At 42.2% G+C, this 12,655-nt stretch overlaps 1 protein-coding gene and 1 long non-coding RNA gene across 4 annotated transcripts; one reads left to right on the top strand and one right to left on the bottom strand.

The window, feature by feature from the left end:
- Positions 1-4,165: 4,165 nt before the first annotated feature.
- Positions 4,166-12,606, bottom strand: syngr1a (synaptogyrin 1a). Of its 3 annotated transcripts, XM_071463741.1 has the most exons (5): positions 11,949-12,606; positions 9,496-9,733; positions 9,270-9,415; positions 4,789-5,907; positions 4,166-4,388 (listed from the first exon to the last, which is right to left on the bottom strand). In XM_071463741.1, the coding sequence occupies exons 1-4, from the start codon at positions 12,048-12,050 to the stop codon at positions 5,785-5,787; spliced, it is 609 nt and encodes a 202-aa protein (XP_071319842.1). In that variant the 5' UTR covers positions 12,051-12,606; the 3' UTR covers positions 4,166-4,388; positions 4,789-5,784. The 3 variants fall into 3 exon arrangements, with proteins under 3 accessions (XP_071319842.1, XP_071319852.1, XP_071319863.1); XM_071463751.1 differs by lacking the exons at positions 4,166-4,388; positions 4,789-5,907 and adding an exon at positions 7,831-8,299; XM_071463762.1 differs by lacking the exons at positions 4,166-4,388; positions 4,789-5,907 and adding an exon at positions 7,831-8,241 and having other exon boundaries at positions 11,949-12,483.
- LOC139609331 (uncharacterized) lies at positions 4,407-5,688 on the top strand. The gene is made up of 3 exons (XR_011685203.1): positions 4,407-4,735; positions 5,208-5,373; positions 5,577-5,688. It is a non-coding gene; the product is annotated as an uncharacterized lncRNA (long non-coding RNA).
- Positions 12,607-12,655: the final 49 nt, after the last annotated feature.

The raw sequence follows: 12,655 nt of genomic DNA, 5'->3' as shown, positions 1-12,655 counted from the left end.
CATCACAGCTTTCCTAAACAGTGACTTCTGCAGCTCGCTAGAACCTGGATGCTCTCCAGTGGTGTTTGTCCACTGTGCCTTACATCTAATCAGAAAAGCTGAAAACATCCTCTCCCTCCTGCATTGAGAACACTAATGAGTGCACTGCTCTGTGTGAAACTGGATATTTTACACGCATTGCTTCGCTTATAACAGTGGCATGTTGCAAAAACGGCGCTTCATCGGCTTCTCCCCCTAGCTTAGTCATCGCCTCTATTTGTTTCATTTCCCATTCACCAACCTGTCTGCCCAGCAGAGCTCTCACATAGCCAATTGTTGGCCCATGGTCAGCTGACAAAACTTTGCCATCCATGGGCCCCCTCCCTCTGTTGGGGGTGGCATTTTCTCCACTATGCAGTTCATGTCAGTGAATGAGAAGGGCTTATACACCTGTTCTTTACCTGGCCCACGATTTAATAATGGAAAATTTCCCTCCGCTGTTGCCCCGCTGCGTAAAAGATATGGAGAGCGCGATCTATCTCAAGGCTGTAAAATGCCCGCTGGCACCTCGACATACCCACTGAACGAGAGTGCACGATTATTCTGTCCCTCATCTCTGTTTACCGCCTCTCTGTCGATGCATTCTAATTCTGCATCATTTAGCCCTCGTTCATTGTTGCTAGATTCCCCCTCACCACGGTTCATATCCTGTTCGTTAGCTGGATTGATTCTTGGTCTAACCTGTTGCATTGACGACTGAAGTAGGTCCTGTTGGGTGTCTAAAAGCTGCTGCTTTACACTCTGAATGTTTTTCTCCATATCAGCCTCACATGACCCCGCCTGCCTGTGCCCCTCTAGTGCTTGACTTTGGCATCTCTCTACAAGTGTAGCAAATGTTTGTGCATATGGTGTTGATGTGATGGTGTTGGGCAAGGGGATGTGCGGTGATGTTACTTCACTGTTAGACTGATGTGCTGCCCCTGCACCTGATAGGTTCATGAGTGCTGCATGCTCTCTCCCCATATTTTCAGTTAACTTCCACTAACTCAGTCTCTGCCACTTGCCTCTTAGTCTGCTCTATCTCTCTCCTTATCACTTCTAGCTCTGCCTGTACCAGCCCATCCACTTCCTCCAGCAGTTTATTCTTCTCCTTCTGGCTTATTTCTTCTGTCTGCAAAACTCCCTCTACCTTGACCACTGGCATCTGATAAGGTGGTGATAATGCATTTAAATCAGGATACAACTGTGGGGCTGTTGGTGGTGACAGTACTGCTGCTGATTTAGACATGTGTTGCATTTTTCCCCCCTTGTGTGTTATTTTTCTCCATGCCTCAGGATACACTGCTGCACAAGCCATGGCCATATTATTAACTTGAGTGCGCCACTTATCTTTCTTATCTAGCCCTTTTTTCCATTTCCCTTTCTGAAAAGTGCCTGGTGTTTGTTTCCCATACTCCTCAACCTCTCTCTTTGCCTTTTCCTCTGCTGTCACTAGATTAGTCATTACAACCTTGTTACTCTGATCGGCGGGTACCTGTCCCTCAGTCTGCATCTGTTTCCAGACCTTGTCATATTTTTTCAACATCTTTTCTCCCTCCTCCCTAGAAAAACCGCTTGACAGTTGTGTTCTCACTTTACTCCACTGCTCTCCCACTGAACTCACCATCCTATACTGTGGAGGACCACACCCTCCATTCTCCTCACATTCCCGATCAAATTCCCCTTCCATTATTATTACCTTAATCTCCCCTTAACAGCCAGTCAGTGTGTATGGAGTACACCCGAGCCACTGACCCAATCAGTCTAAACTCACTTTTTCAGTGAGACGTTTCAGACCCGAGACACTGCACACACAATCACTGAGACACTGTTTAATATCTACCACCCCGTTTCTCTGAAGTCGGACAGTGTTACAGGGACTGTCCACACCACAAACAATAATGAAAATATCACACAGCTTGAAAATATCACACAGCTTGAAAATATCATACAGCTTGATACAACGCAAAAAATCTCACACAGCTTGACACAATGCAAATATATCACACAGCTTGGTCCCAGACCATCACCCTCTCAGGCCACCACAGGTAACTTCAATATGAAAATTCTTACTGTAGCTGAGAATCACAAACTCATCCCGAAAACGACAAAATAAACACTCTGCGGAGGACTCTCCGTCACGTTTGCTTCCCTGGCCTTTTAAACGGGCTACAATTTATGCAGTACTTCAAAACCTACCGCAAGGGTTCCCAACCCAAATCAGATTTAGAGAGTCGACTAACCTCTCCTAGGCTACGTCCCCGACGCACCTGAGCTTTGGTCCCTGACCGCTCTTAATTTATCCGGTCTCTCACTGGAAAGGCAATAGCCTCCGGGGGACTCCAACCCTCCTTGCTTTACTTGGTTTATACAGACAAAGCAGATAAATGGACAACCTTTAACTTTTTAGCGTTTTCCAATCCAGCAGATCTTTTGATTAAACAGGTGTCTGCTTACCTTTTAGAAGAGGCCTCAGTCAGATTGTCCAAGTATCGTAGTTGTCTGTTTTCCTCTTTCCCAAGTTGTCCTACACTTTGGATCCTGCCTTCATCGCGTTGGGGTCACCAAATTGTTGAGTTTACTGTTCTTTCTCGTTTCAAGTAAACTCGCGCGTTCATTTGATGAAGTTAATGCAGGAGACGAATTCAGAATTCTTTTCACTAATTTATTAAATAAGCTTTCACAACATTAAAAGAGGATCGTTACAGAGCTCCGGGTCCAGACTATCTTTCCCTGACAACAACATGCAGCTGTGTCAATTCATGAAGTCTGACCTCCTCACTTCCCCTTGCCCGGTGTTTTTATTACTGTTACACATAGATAATAGAGAATGTAGGTTGAGCTCTTCTTCATTGGCTATTGCCCGTCCTTGCACCTTCGCGGTTATCTGACTCCCTTTGACTCCCTCATGATCTTGCAATACTCACACACACAATGCTATTGTATGAACATATTCTTCATGACATTGACATTGACATTTGTAGCCTTTTGGTGAAACACCACAGTTTAAGGTGAGTCCTGCAGCCCCGAGTCTGGTGAAATACAGTCAAATTATAATTGGGTTAAATCATATGTATTCATTAAAAGCATATGTTCAAATCATATTAGAATCAGATTAAAATCATGTTAACATCATACTAAAATCACACTAAAATCATGTGTGGTTACTTTTACTGTGTCTTCGTGATCATTAAATGAAAAATAAGCAAATAAGCAGTATGACATACTCTTCAAGAACCAGTCCAGGTCTGACTGTCAGAGTTAAACCAGGTCAGGGTTTTACTTTCACTTTCCTTCCTCACTGCTTCAGACTTTAACAGTGAATCAGCTGTGATTCAAACATTCAGCCTGAAGCTGTGAAGCTTTAGACTAGTTGGATGAGTCACAGCTGAACGAATGCAGAAACACCAGGAGGTAGATCAGTGTAATTCTTCTTCTGTGAATCCAGGTCTGACTCAACAGGACTGAGGAGAGCAGTTGACAAAACACCATGAATGAATAGACAGGCCTGTCTGAGACATTCACCTGTGTTACCTGTGTCACCTGTCACCTGTGTCACCTGTGTTACCTGTGTCACCTGTCACCTGTGTTACCTGTGTCACCTGTCACCTGTGTTACCTGTGTTACCTGTGTCACCTCTGTTATCTGTGTCACCTGTCACCTGTGTTACCTGTGTCACCTGTCACTTGTGTCACCTGTGTCATTTTTTGTTAGATGTCAGTCAAGTATTTGTTGTTTTTGCTCTTTATGAAAGATGCTTTTCTTTGTACATATTATATTATCTATTATTTATCTTCTGAAGTATTTATTACTGACATGTAGTATTTCTTTCGTGTCTTCTCTTGTCTTGTCTTTTCTTATCCTGTCTTAACTTATCGTATCGGTTCGTAACGTATCGTATCGTATCGTATCGTATCTTATCTTATCTTTTCTTGATCACTGTGATACTCAAGGAAACAGGAGGATTCTCAATGAAGTTCTGCAGCCTCCGTTTCTCTGGAGCTTTATTCTGGAGGGACATCAGAGATGATGATATCCTCAGGAAGTGATTTGTTGAGCTGATTCACACTGAATCAGCTCAACAAGTCTGACTGACTCAGGACTGTGATTCACCCCCCCCAAAAAAAGAATCTGTGGTGCCACACACTCTGAGTTCACACTCTGATCACAATGTTTATTAACAGACAAACACATGGAACACCACAAATTTTTCTCTTCACCACACGCTGACACTAAATCATAAAAAAACTGATTTTCAGACAAGAAATAGTTGAGAATTGTATTTGATAACTGAACAGTTTACAGTAAAAATCATCAAACTTTGGATCAGTTGGTTTTAAATGTTTTTTTTTTTTTTTTCATTTCACAAACTGTGAGTAAGTTAAAAACTGAAACCAGCAGATTTTCAGTTTATAAGGAAACCAACCCTCCAGCCAATCAGAGTCTAGAATCTGACATCAGGTAACTAAACTGAATGAAAACAAATAGCTGTTAGCATTAGCATTAGCAGAAGTTTTTGTCTCAACTTTGATATGTATAAACGTGTAAACGTTTTCATTTTTGGAAAAATCTCTACCCCAACATTACATTACATTACATTTACTCATTTGGCAGACTTGTCAGACATGTGATTCTCCAAATGACACCAGATTTGGTTTGAACACCCAAACTGTAATCCAGATTAACTGCCCTGAGTTTGGTGCAGATCCAACAACAGGTGAGGCTGCAACACACTTTTTAATCATACTTTAGAGCTACAACTATGTATACTGCACTAACTCTCCTAACTATACTATAACTATTACTATTACTTTTTAACCACTTTTGTCTTAATCAGTCTTAAATGTTTTTGAAAAAATAAAAAAACAGGAGCCAAATGGTTTGATCGGCGTTGTTGCTAAGGAGACTGTTTTATTGTTAGGTGACCTCACACCACAGTCTCTTCCTAATCTTAACCAAATAGTGACTTCTCCACAACTTTAAAGGAGCTATATGTAAGTTCTGCTATTGCTATACAGCTAATGTTAGCATTTACTTTCCAAACAGCTGTTTTTTCCTGAAGAAACAGTGTGAGTTCAGCATCAAACTTGATCCTTTACTCACCAACATCTGTCTCCAGAGGTGGAGACAAACACCAATGTTGACTCTGTTTTGTTTCTATTTCAATCACTTCTTTTCTGCCACTTAAGTTAGCATGCTAACCAGCTAGCCTTGGTCCAGTCGAACCGTGTCATCACTTTCTGATACCGACTCACTGCAGCCTCTAGTCTTTACTGAAGAGGCAGCTGCTCAGAAGATGTGTCATAACCTCTTGTACTGTAAATACAACAATGGCTGAAGCTCTTGGTGAGACTGGTAAGTAAATAGCTGTTAATGCTAATGTTAGCTACCTAAAAATTGCAAAACTTACAAATAGCTTTGTTGCTAACAGGCTAACATTAGATAGATAGCACATGTTGCAAATAAAGTAGCATTGTTGGGATGAAGCTGTTTTTTTTTCTCTAATAAACTGTGTGTGTTGAAAATCAAAGTTTTACAGGCATTTCTTCCTCACTTAGGTCCTGGACTCTGATTGGCTGCTAACAGAGAGAACACGCCCCCTGGTGGAGTGTCATCATCAGAGTAATAAAACTGGTCATTTTTTAGTCCAATCCTGTTTTCTGAATATGACCCATCACAACACACAACTACCCAAGATGCATCACAGTTAAAGCCCGCCTCTCTAATCATGGTTGCACAGAGCCTCTACTCTGACGGGCGAGGCCTTTACTCATCAGTGGGTGGAGCCTCGGGAGGGTTCTGTTGGTTGGGGTCAATGTAGTCCTGATTGAAGGTGACTGAGTCAGCCCCCAGTTTAAACCTGTAGACACCCAGCAGACCTTGGACAGCCTGCAGACAGATTCAAATGATAAAACTTTATTATCTGAGTGAAACTATTTTAACTTCCTACCTGTTGGTTTTGCCTGTTGTCTTTTGTGTTTACTAACTGTTTCTAATGCTTGCTACTCTTTTGGCATGATGTTTCTTTAAATGAGTGAGTTAGCAGTGAAGTTACAGCACTGGTCAGCTAAGCGTTGGACTTTCCTGATTTTCTGTTGCTCTTTCAAACTGATTTGATGTGAACAGTTTTTATTACATCATCAGGGGCCGTTCACAGAGCATCCAAAACATTTTTAATTTTCAGACCCTTCAGTGAATTCTCTTCAAAAGAGCAGCCAGTGATGCATTCACTGGAGGAAAAAAAAATTTTGCACAAACCATGGCTACTTTCCATAGTAGAGAGACAGTTCTGCTCTCTCGCTCTGTCTCTCTCTCTCTCTCTCTCTCTCTGTCTGAGTGATTATTGGTTAAACTCACTTCTGCCTCTAGTTGTCTCTCAATCACAATAATAACAAAAGACAATGTTGTGTCACATCATGAAGCAGTGAAGGATCATGGGAGTTGTAGTCTCCTCCTGGTCTGGATCCTTCAGTGTCAGTGGTTCAGGAGGTTTTGACCCGGAGCTGAATTCTCCACAGAGTCTCCTCCTCTCCACAACAAACAGATCAGCTGATCAGAACCAGTAAAAACATTGAATCAAACAGTTTCACATTTAAAGTCACTGATTGGGGGACGCTATTCAGCGACACAAGACGTCTCTGATTGGCTGGAGCTGAGCTGTCTAACATTTCCTCAGCTTGTTTCTCTGATGACTGCAGAGCCAGACGTCCAATGACTAAAATCCTTCATCTGGTTAAAATATAGAGCTGAAAACCACCAAGGTGGAAAAAGGGGATCTGACACTGACACTGACACTGACACATGAGCAGAGAGGATATGACATCACTGACAGGCTACCAATGAAAAGGAGCATTACCATGATCAAAATCATGGATTTCTCAGTTTGAGAACTGATGGAAACATTTGTGATGATGTAAGAACACAACTCAACAACATGTAGAACAGAGGTCTGGTTGTTCCGTTGTCATGACAACAGAAATAGAAAAACATGAATGAGAATAGCCTCATCGTGAATTCAGTTGAAGTAAAATATTGTATATGTGAGCACAGAGAGGAGGAGAGAAGAGAGCTGAAACTAGCTGATACTAAACTGAAACCAGCTGACACTAGACTGAAATCAGCTGATACTAGACTGGCGTAGATTGGAATAGTTAACACTAGACGGAAAACCACCTGACACTAGACCTTTGACCTCTAGCAGCAGCTTTAGCAACTTTTCATTGACAGTCGTCAGTTTCCTCCCCCCTGTTGCTGAGTGCAGCTCTGTGTGGGAACTGTTGGGTTTTTCTCTATAACAAAGTAAGGTTTGGACCTTACCCTGTTAAGTGCCTTGAGATAATGTATACTGTGATTTGTTGCTATACAAATAACATTGAATTGAATTGAACTGAAGTAGTCGTTTACAGCTGTTCTACAACTGTTTTCAACTATGTGCTCATTTTCACACATGGTCCAGATACAAGGTAATGAAAAAAGTTCAGCTCATGTTTTGATTGTTTTTCTTTTTTTTCCTTTTTCTCACTTACAATAAATATGACATATAAATTGTATTTTATTTATTAAGTACTTTCATTAATTTCAATGTTTTTAAAATAAAGTTTTTTATAAACCGTCACTAACTGTGTTATTTCACCTCTAATAGGTCAATACAGTGACAAGTGATGACTGTGGTAACATCAGAGAGTCAGCAGAGAGTAGCACACACACAGAAATACACATAATAGATCACACAGTCACCAAAACACACACAACTAAGAGTAACACAAACACGCAGAGAAACACACATCACATTAACTCTTCAGGACCACACAGTTAAACTTGTCGTGTCTTTAATCTTTATGATCACATCAGGATACATTATGACATCATATCAAACATCATCACTTTAAGAACATGAGGTCTTTATCAGCTCCTACATCTGAGGAGGGAAACAGCATCACTTTGTTACTGTGGTAACAGGAAGACACTTTGGATGACAGACACTTAGATTGACCAATCAGAGTCCAGACTGAGCTGAGGAGGCGGCAGAGGAATGCTTGTCTCTGATTGGCTGAAGGAGTGAGATGAAGTCAGTTAGATTGTGTGTCTGTGTGTGTGTGTGTGTGTGTGTGTGTGTGTGTGTGTGTGTGTTTTTCAGGCGAGTGGAGGGCTGAACAGTTTGTTGTATTCTTCTTCAAATGACACTCTCTTCAGACGCTCCAACGACAGCAGAGTGAGACCTCCCTACATAACATAACACACACAAATACAACATAACATGAACACATAGACACACATTACACTCAAATACACACACATACATAAACAACATCACAGACACACACACACACAAACACATGAAATTAAGCACAATATATCCCAAAACAGATAAGACAAACAAAACGTAAAAAAAGAAAAACACAGAAATGAACTTGTTACACACATTAAAATGAACATTTTATCTCCAACACCAACATTTTGTTGTAAATATACTTAAAGTTACTGAGGGTTGAAAGCTGACTGTTAGAGAGAACCTGATGTTAGAGAGAACTGACTGTTAGAGAGAACTGACTGTGAGGGAGAACCAACTGTTAGGGAGAACCTGGTGTTAGAGAGAACTGACTGTTAGAGAGAACTGACTGTGAGAAAGAACTGACTGTGAGGGAGAACCAACTGTTAGGGAGAACCTGGTGTTAGAGAGAACCAAATGTTAGAAAGAACCTAGTGATAGAGAGAACCGACTGTGAGAGAGAACCGAGTGTTAGAGAAAACCAACTGTGAGAGAGAACCGAGTGTTAGAGAAAACCCTCTCTGAGAGGAACCTTCTGTTAGGGAGAACCTGGTGTTAGAGAGAACCAACTGTAAGAGAGAACCTGGTGTTAGAGAGAACCGATTGTTAGAGAGAACCAACTGTGAGAGAGAACTGCCTGTCAGAAAGAACCGACTGCTAGAGAGAACTGGCCTCTGAGAACATTTTTGTGACCTGAGCTACAGGAACCTTTTTTAGCTCGGGAACCACTTTTAAATTGATTCTTAATTGTGTGATGTCTTAATGTTGAGTCTATGGCCGACTGGACTGCACAGTGAAGGAAACCCAGAAGCCAGAAAACCTCTTTGGTTTATGACCTCGCTGAACCATTTTCATTCAAGTACGTGGATCCATCTTTAAATCTGGTATCCAGTTACTATAATACATCTGTTGGTAAGTTCTGACACTGCTAAGGTGAGCTGTATTCTGTCAGAAGCTGTCAGGTGACAGTTCAGGTACATACCCATGTGAAGACAGAGAAAAAGGAGAAGACAATGGCAGCCCGAGCAGCATCAGCTCCTTCATTCAGGGGGTTGTCCTCTTCTTTAGAAAACTGCCACTGATTGGCCAGAAAACAGAAACCCACGAACCAGACCAGAGACCAGAGAGCTGCAGAGAACACAGGTTACAAATGGTTATTAAAACACCAACAAGTAAAGATGACAGGACCAGTGGAGGCAGAGTCTCACCTGAAACGCCAATGTCAGCCATGACGGCCTTCTTCCTGTCCTTCACGCCACTGATTTGAGGGAAATAAACATCCAGTGCCAGGAAAGCAGCACTGCAAAGAAAACACAGTGTTCCCATGGCGACAGCGTAGTTGCAGGCATTCTGGTTGCGGTTGAAGATGCAGTACTCCTCCACCTCCTCAGGTCGGTTAATGTAACCCTCATTAGCGACACAGCCCAAGATCACAATGGAGAAGAGCTGAGATAAGAGGAGAAAATTAGCTCAATGCTAATGGGCACATTCATTCTCAGTAGTGGAGGCTGGATGCTAACTGCTGGAGGAAGATTTAAACACAGAAGGAACTTTTTAATTCAGTTGTAAACAATCCCAAAGCTGCGGGTCCTGGTCTCAGACCATGAGGGCAAACTGTTGAAGAGCTAGCAAAAGGTGATTATAGATCACAGGGTGTGGGGTTCAGTGTCAGCCAGTCACAACTTTGCTCTTATTGCTAGGAAAGACCTTAGCCAATCACAGTGAAACATGACAACAGCAGGTAAACAGATAAAGAATCAGCTTCTTCAGGGAATTGTATCGTCGTGGGGCCGTCTGTTTTCAGGTGTATTAATTAAGGTAAACACAGTGAAGAGTGTGTGATGTCATTGACTGCATGTGATGTCACTGACTATGGATTTTATCAACCTGCTGCCTTCAGGTGCTGCAGGGATTTAATGACGGAGACATTTATTCTCAGCTCTATGTCTCAGACACTGAAAGCCAACAAATGTCTTTGCGCTGCTTCATGTGACTGAAACCAACAGCTCACACAGACTGTCAGAGCGCTGCTGTGCTGACACATCTAATACTAATATTTAATATTCAATTGAAAATGTATTGATATTTAATTTCAATATTTAATGCTGCCTGAATGAACCAGATTCATCCAATCAGAGCAGCCCTCCCCTCTGTAAATTGCCCAATAACAGCGGCAGCAGGGTTAAACAGTGAGCTTTTGTTTGAGGAGTCTTGTGTTGAACCTCAGGAATGTTAACACCAGTCTCATGACTGAAACACACACACACACACACACACAGTATGAGGACATATTATCTATCAGCAGCTAAACCAGCACCAACATAATGTTACTACCACTTATTAACCAACCTAAACTAGACCAAAACCAAAACATGAAGTGACCTCAGCCACAACCAACACACATAATCCAACATCAACTGATCAGACCACTAACTAACCTCTAAACCAGAACATTAGTGTGTGTGTGTGTGTGTGTGTGTGTGTGTATACAGACAGGTGATAAATGAAAGGAAACCCCTGAATGAAGAGGAGAAACAGCTGCACTGCATGGTACAAGACATCCCATTGTGCAGGTGTAAAAATGAAAGAAAAGATGCAACTTTAAGGATCACTGTTGGAGCTCTGAGCAGGAACTTCAGTCACGGAGATGTTCACCTGGTATAGCAACAGAAACTAAAGTGACAGCTGCATTCAGATCTATGGGAAAGACGTCAGTGAACATTAGTGAGACGTTACAACAAAAGTCACACACAGAGGAGCTGCAGTGATGAACACAGGCTAACAGCACTTAATTAAACAATTTACAGCCTGGCAGTCACACAGACAGCACTACAAAATGGAAAACACCCTATATACTGTATAGTGGACTGTATCGTAGACTTTATCAAGGACTGTATAGTAGGCTGTATAGTGGACTGTATAGTGGACCATACAGTAGACTGTCCCACTGCACTGCTAAAGCCCCCACATAGTTATGCTCCGCCCACACAGGTGTTTCATCTGTCTGACACAATCACCTGTCAGGTCAGAACAAGTACAGGGACCATTGGAAACACAGATGACCTATACACAGTACTGTCCCTGAACACACCCTGTAAACTCAGTGATCATTAACAGACAATGACCGACAGATCTACAGAACATCCACATCTAAAGCTCTGATAGTCAAAGCTGAAGAAGTTGTGACCACAAAACATTCAGGGGAGGGGTTAACTACAACTCCCAAGGTGCATCTTATTGATAAGCAGTCAATCACAGAGCAAGTTGAAGCTGATGTAAAAAAACAAAAAAAAAACAACCAACTTCACTCTGAATCAGTGGTAAATTCAATAACCATGGCAACATGTTTTGTTCTGTAATGAAGATGAGTTTTGAATTTACTATGATTGATCACAACAGCAGCCGAGGCTCATGGGTAATGTTGTGTTAAGCGCTATCCATGAAACTGATGAAGAAAACTTGATTTCTCAGAAACAAAGTGTGAAAACTGAAACATGAACCTGTCAACCTGCAGTACAGTCTACCTGTACCTGTGGCTCCTCCCACTGTCATTATGTCATCAGTCAGAACACCTGAGTACCCCTCTGAATTAGACAGCTGAAATATTTGAGGTGAGGTTTACTGTTACACTGTGACATCATCATGACATCATCAGACTCACCCAGCAGAGGATCCTCACCACAGTCTGAGGTTGTCTGATGAAGGTCAGTGGGTCGAAGGCACCGCCCGCCTTCCCTGCCCCATATGCCTGGAAACCATCCATCTGTCCACTTCCTGTCCCCAGACCAGCTCACACCAGTAAGGACCACTAAGGACCTGTTCAGCCCAGCTCAGTCCACTTTAACCCTCCACCGTCCCCTCCCAGCTCAGTTCAGTTAGATTTAAGTCAGACAAACTGGTCCCAGTTCACTGCATCTGGTCTAGTCCAGTTAGGCCAGTTCAGTCCAGTTATTGCGGATGAGTGTCTGTACTGGTGTGTGTGTGTGTGTGTGTGTTTGCTCTCTTCTTCTCTGCAGTTATAAACTGCTCTGTAATCTGCTCTAATCCTCCTCATCCTCCCTGAGACCTCTGGGGGTTTAAGACCCTGAGATCGGTCACACAGGCTGAGAACTGCCTCCAACCTGCTCCACCAATCACATGTTTTTATTTGTTTTAAGTCTCATCCTGCTAGAATTAGAGTTGTCCAATCACAACGTTGGGGGTGGGGTCAGTGCCTGAGAGGAGGTGCTGCCTGAGAGGCTGTGCTCAGGGTATTAAACCCTCTGTTCAGATTTTCCCATTATTTCTTTCTTCTTGTATTAAACTGTCTGTGAAACTTCAGTGTTTGATCATCAATCAGTTAAACATTCATGAGTAGATAAAAAACGA

This window comes from Trachinotus anak, unplaced genomic scaffold, assembly GCF_046630095.1.
Source record: "Trachinotus anak isolate AG129_WGS33_773 ecotype Australia unplaced genomic scaffold, CSIRO_AGI_Tana_v1 ptg000003l, whole genome shotgun sequence".
In the NCBI taxonomy this organism is placed as follows: domain Eukaryota; kingdom Metazoa; phylum Chordata; class Actinopteri; order Carangiformes; family Carangidae; genus Trachinotus; species Trachinotus anak.
Note: the sequence above shows the minus strand (reverse complement) of the source record. Positions and strands in the feature narration are given on the sequence as shown.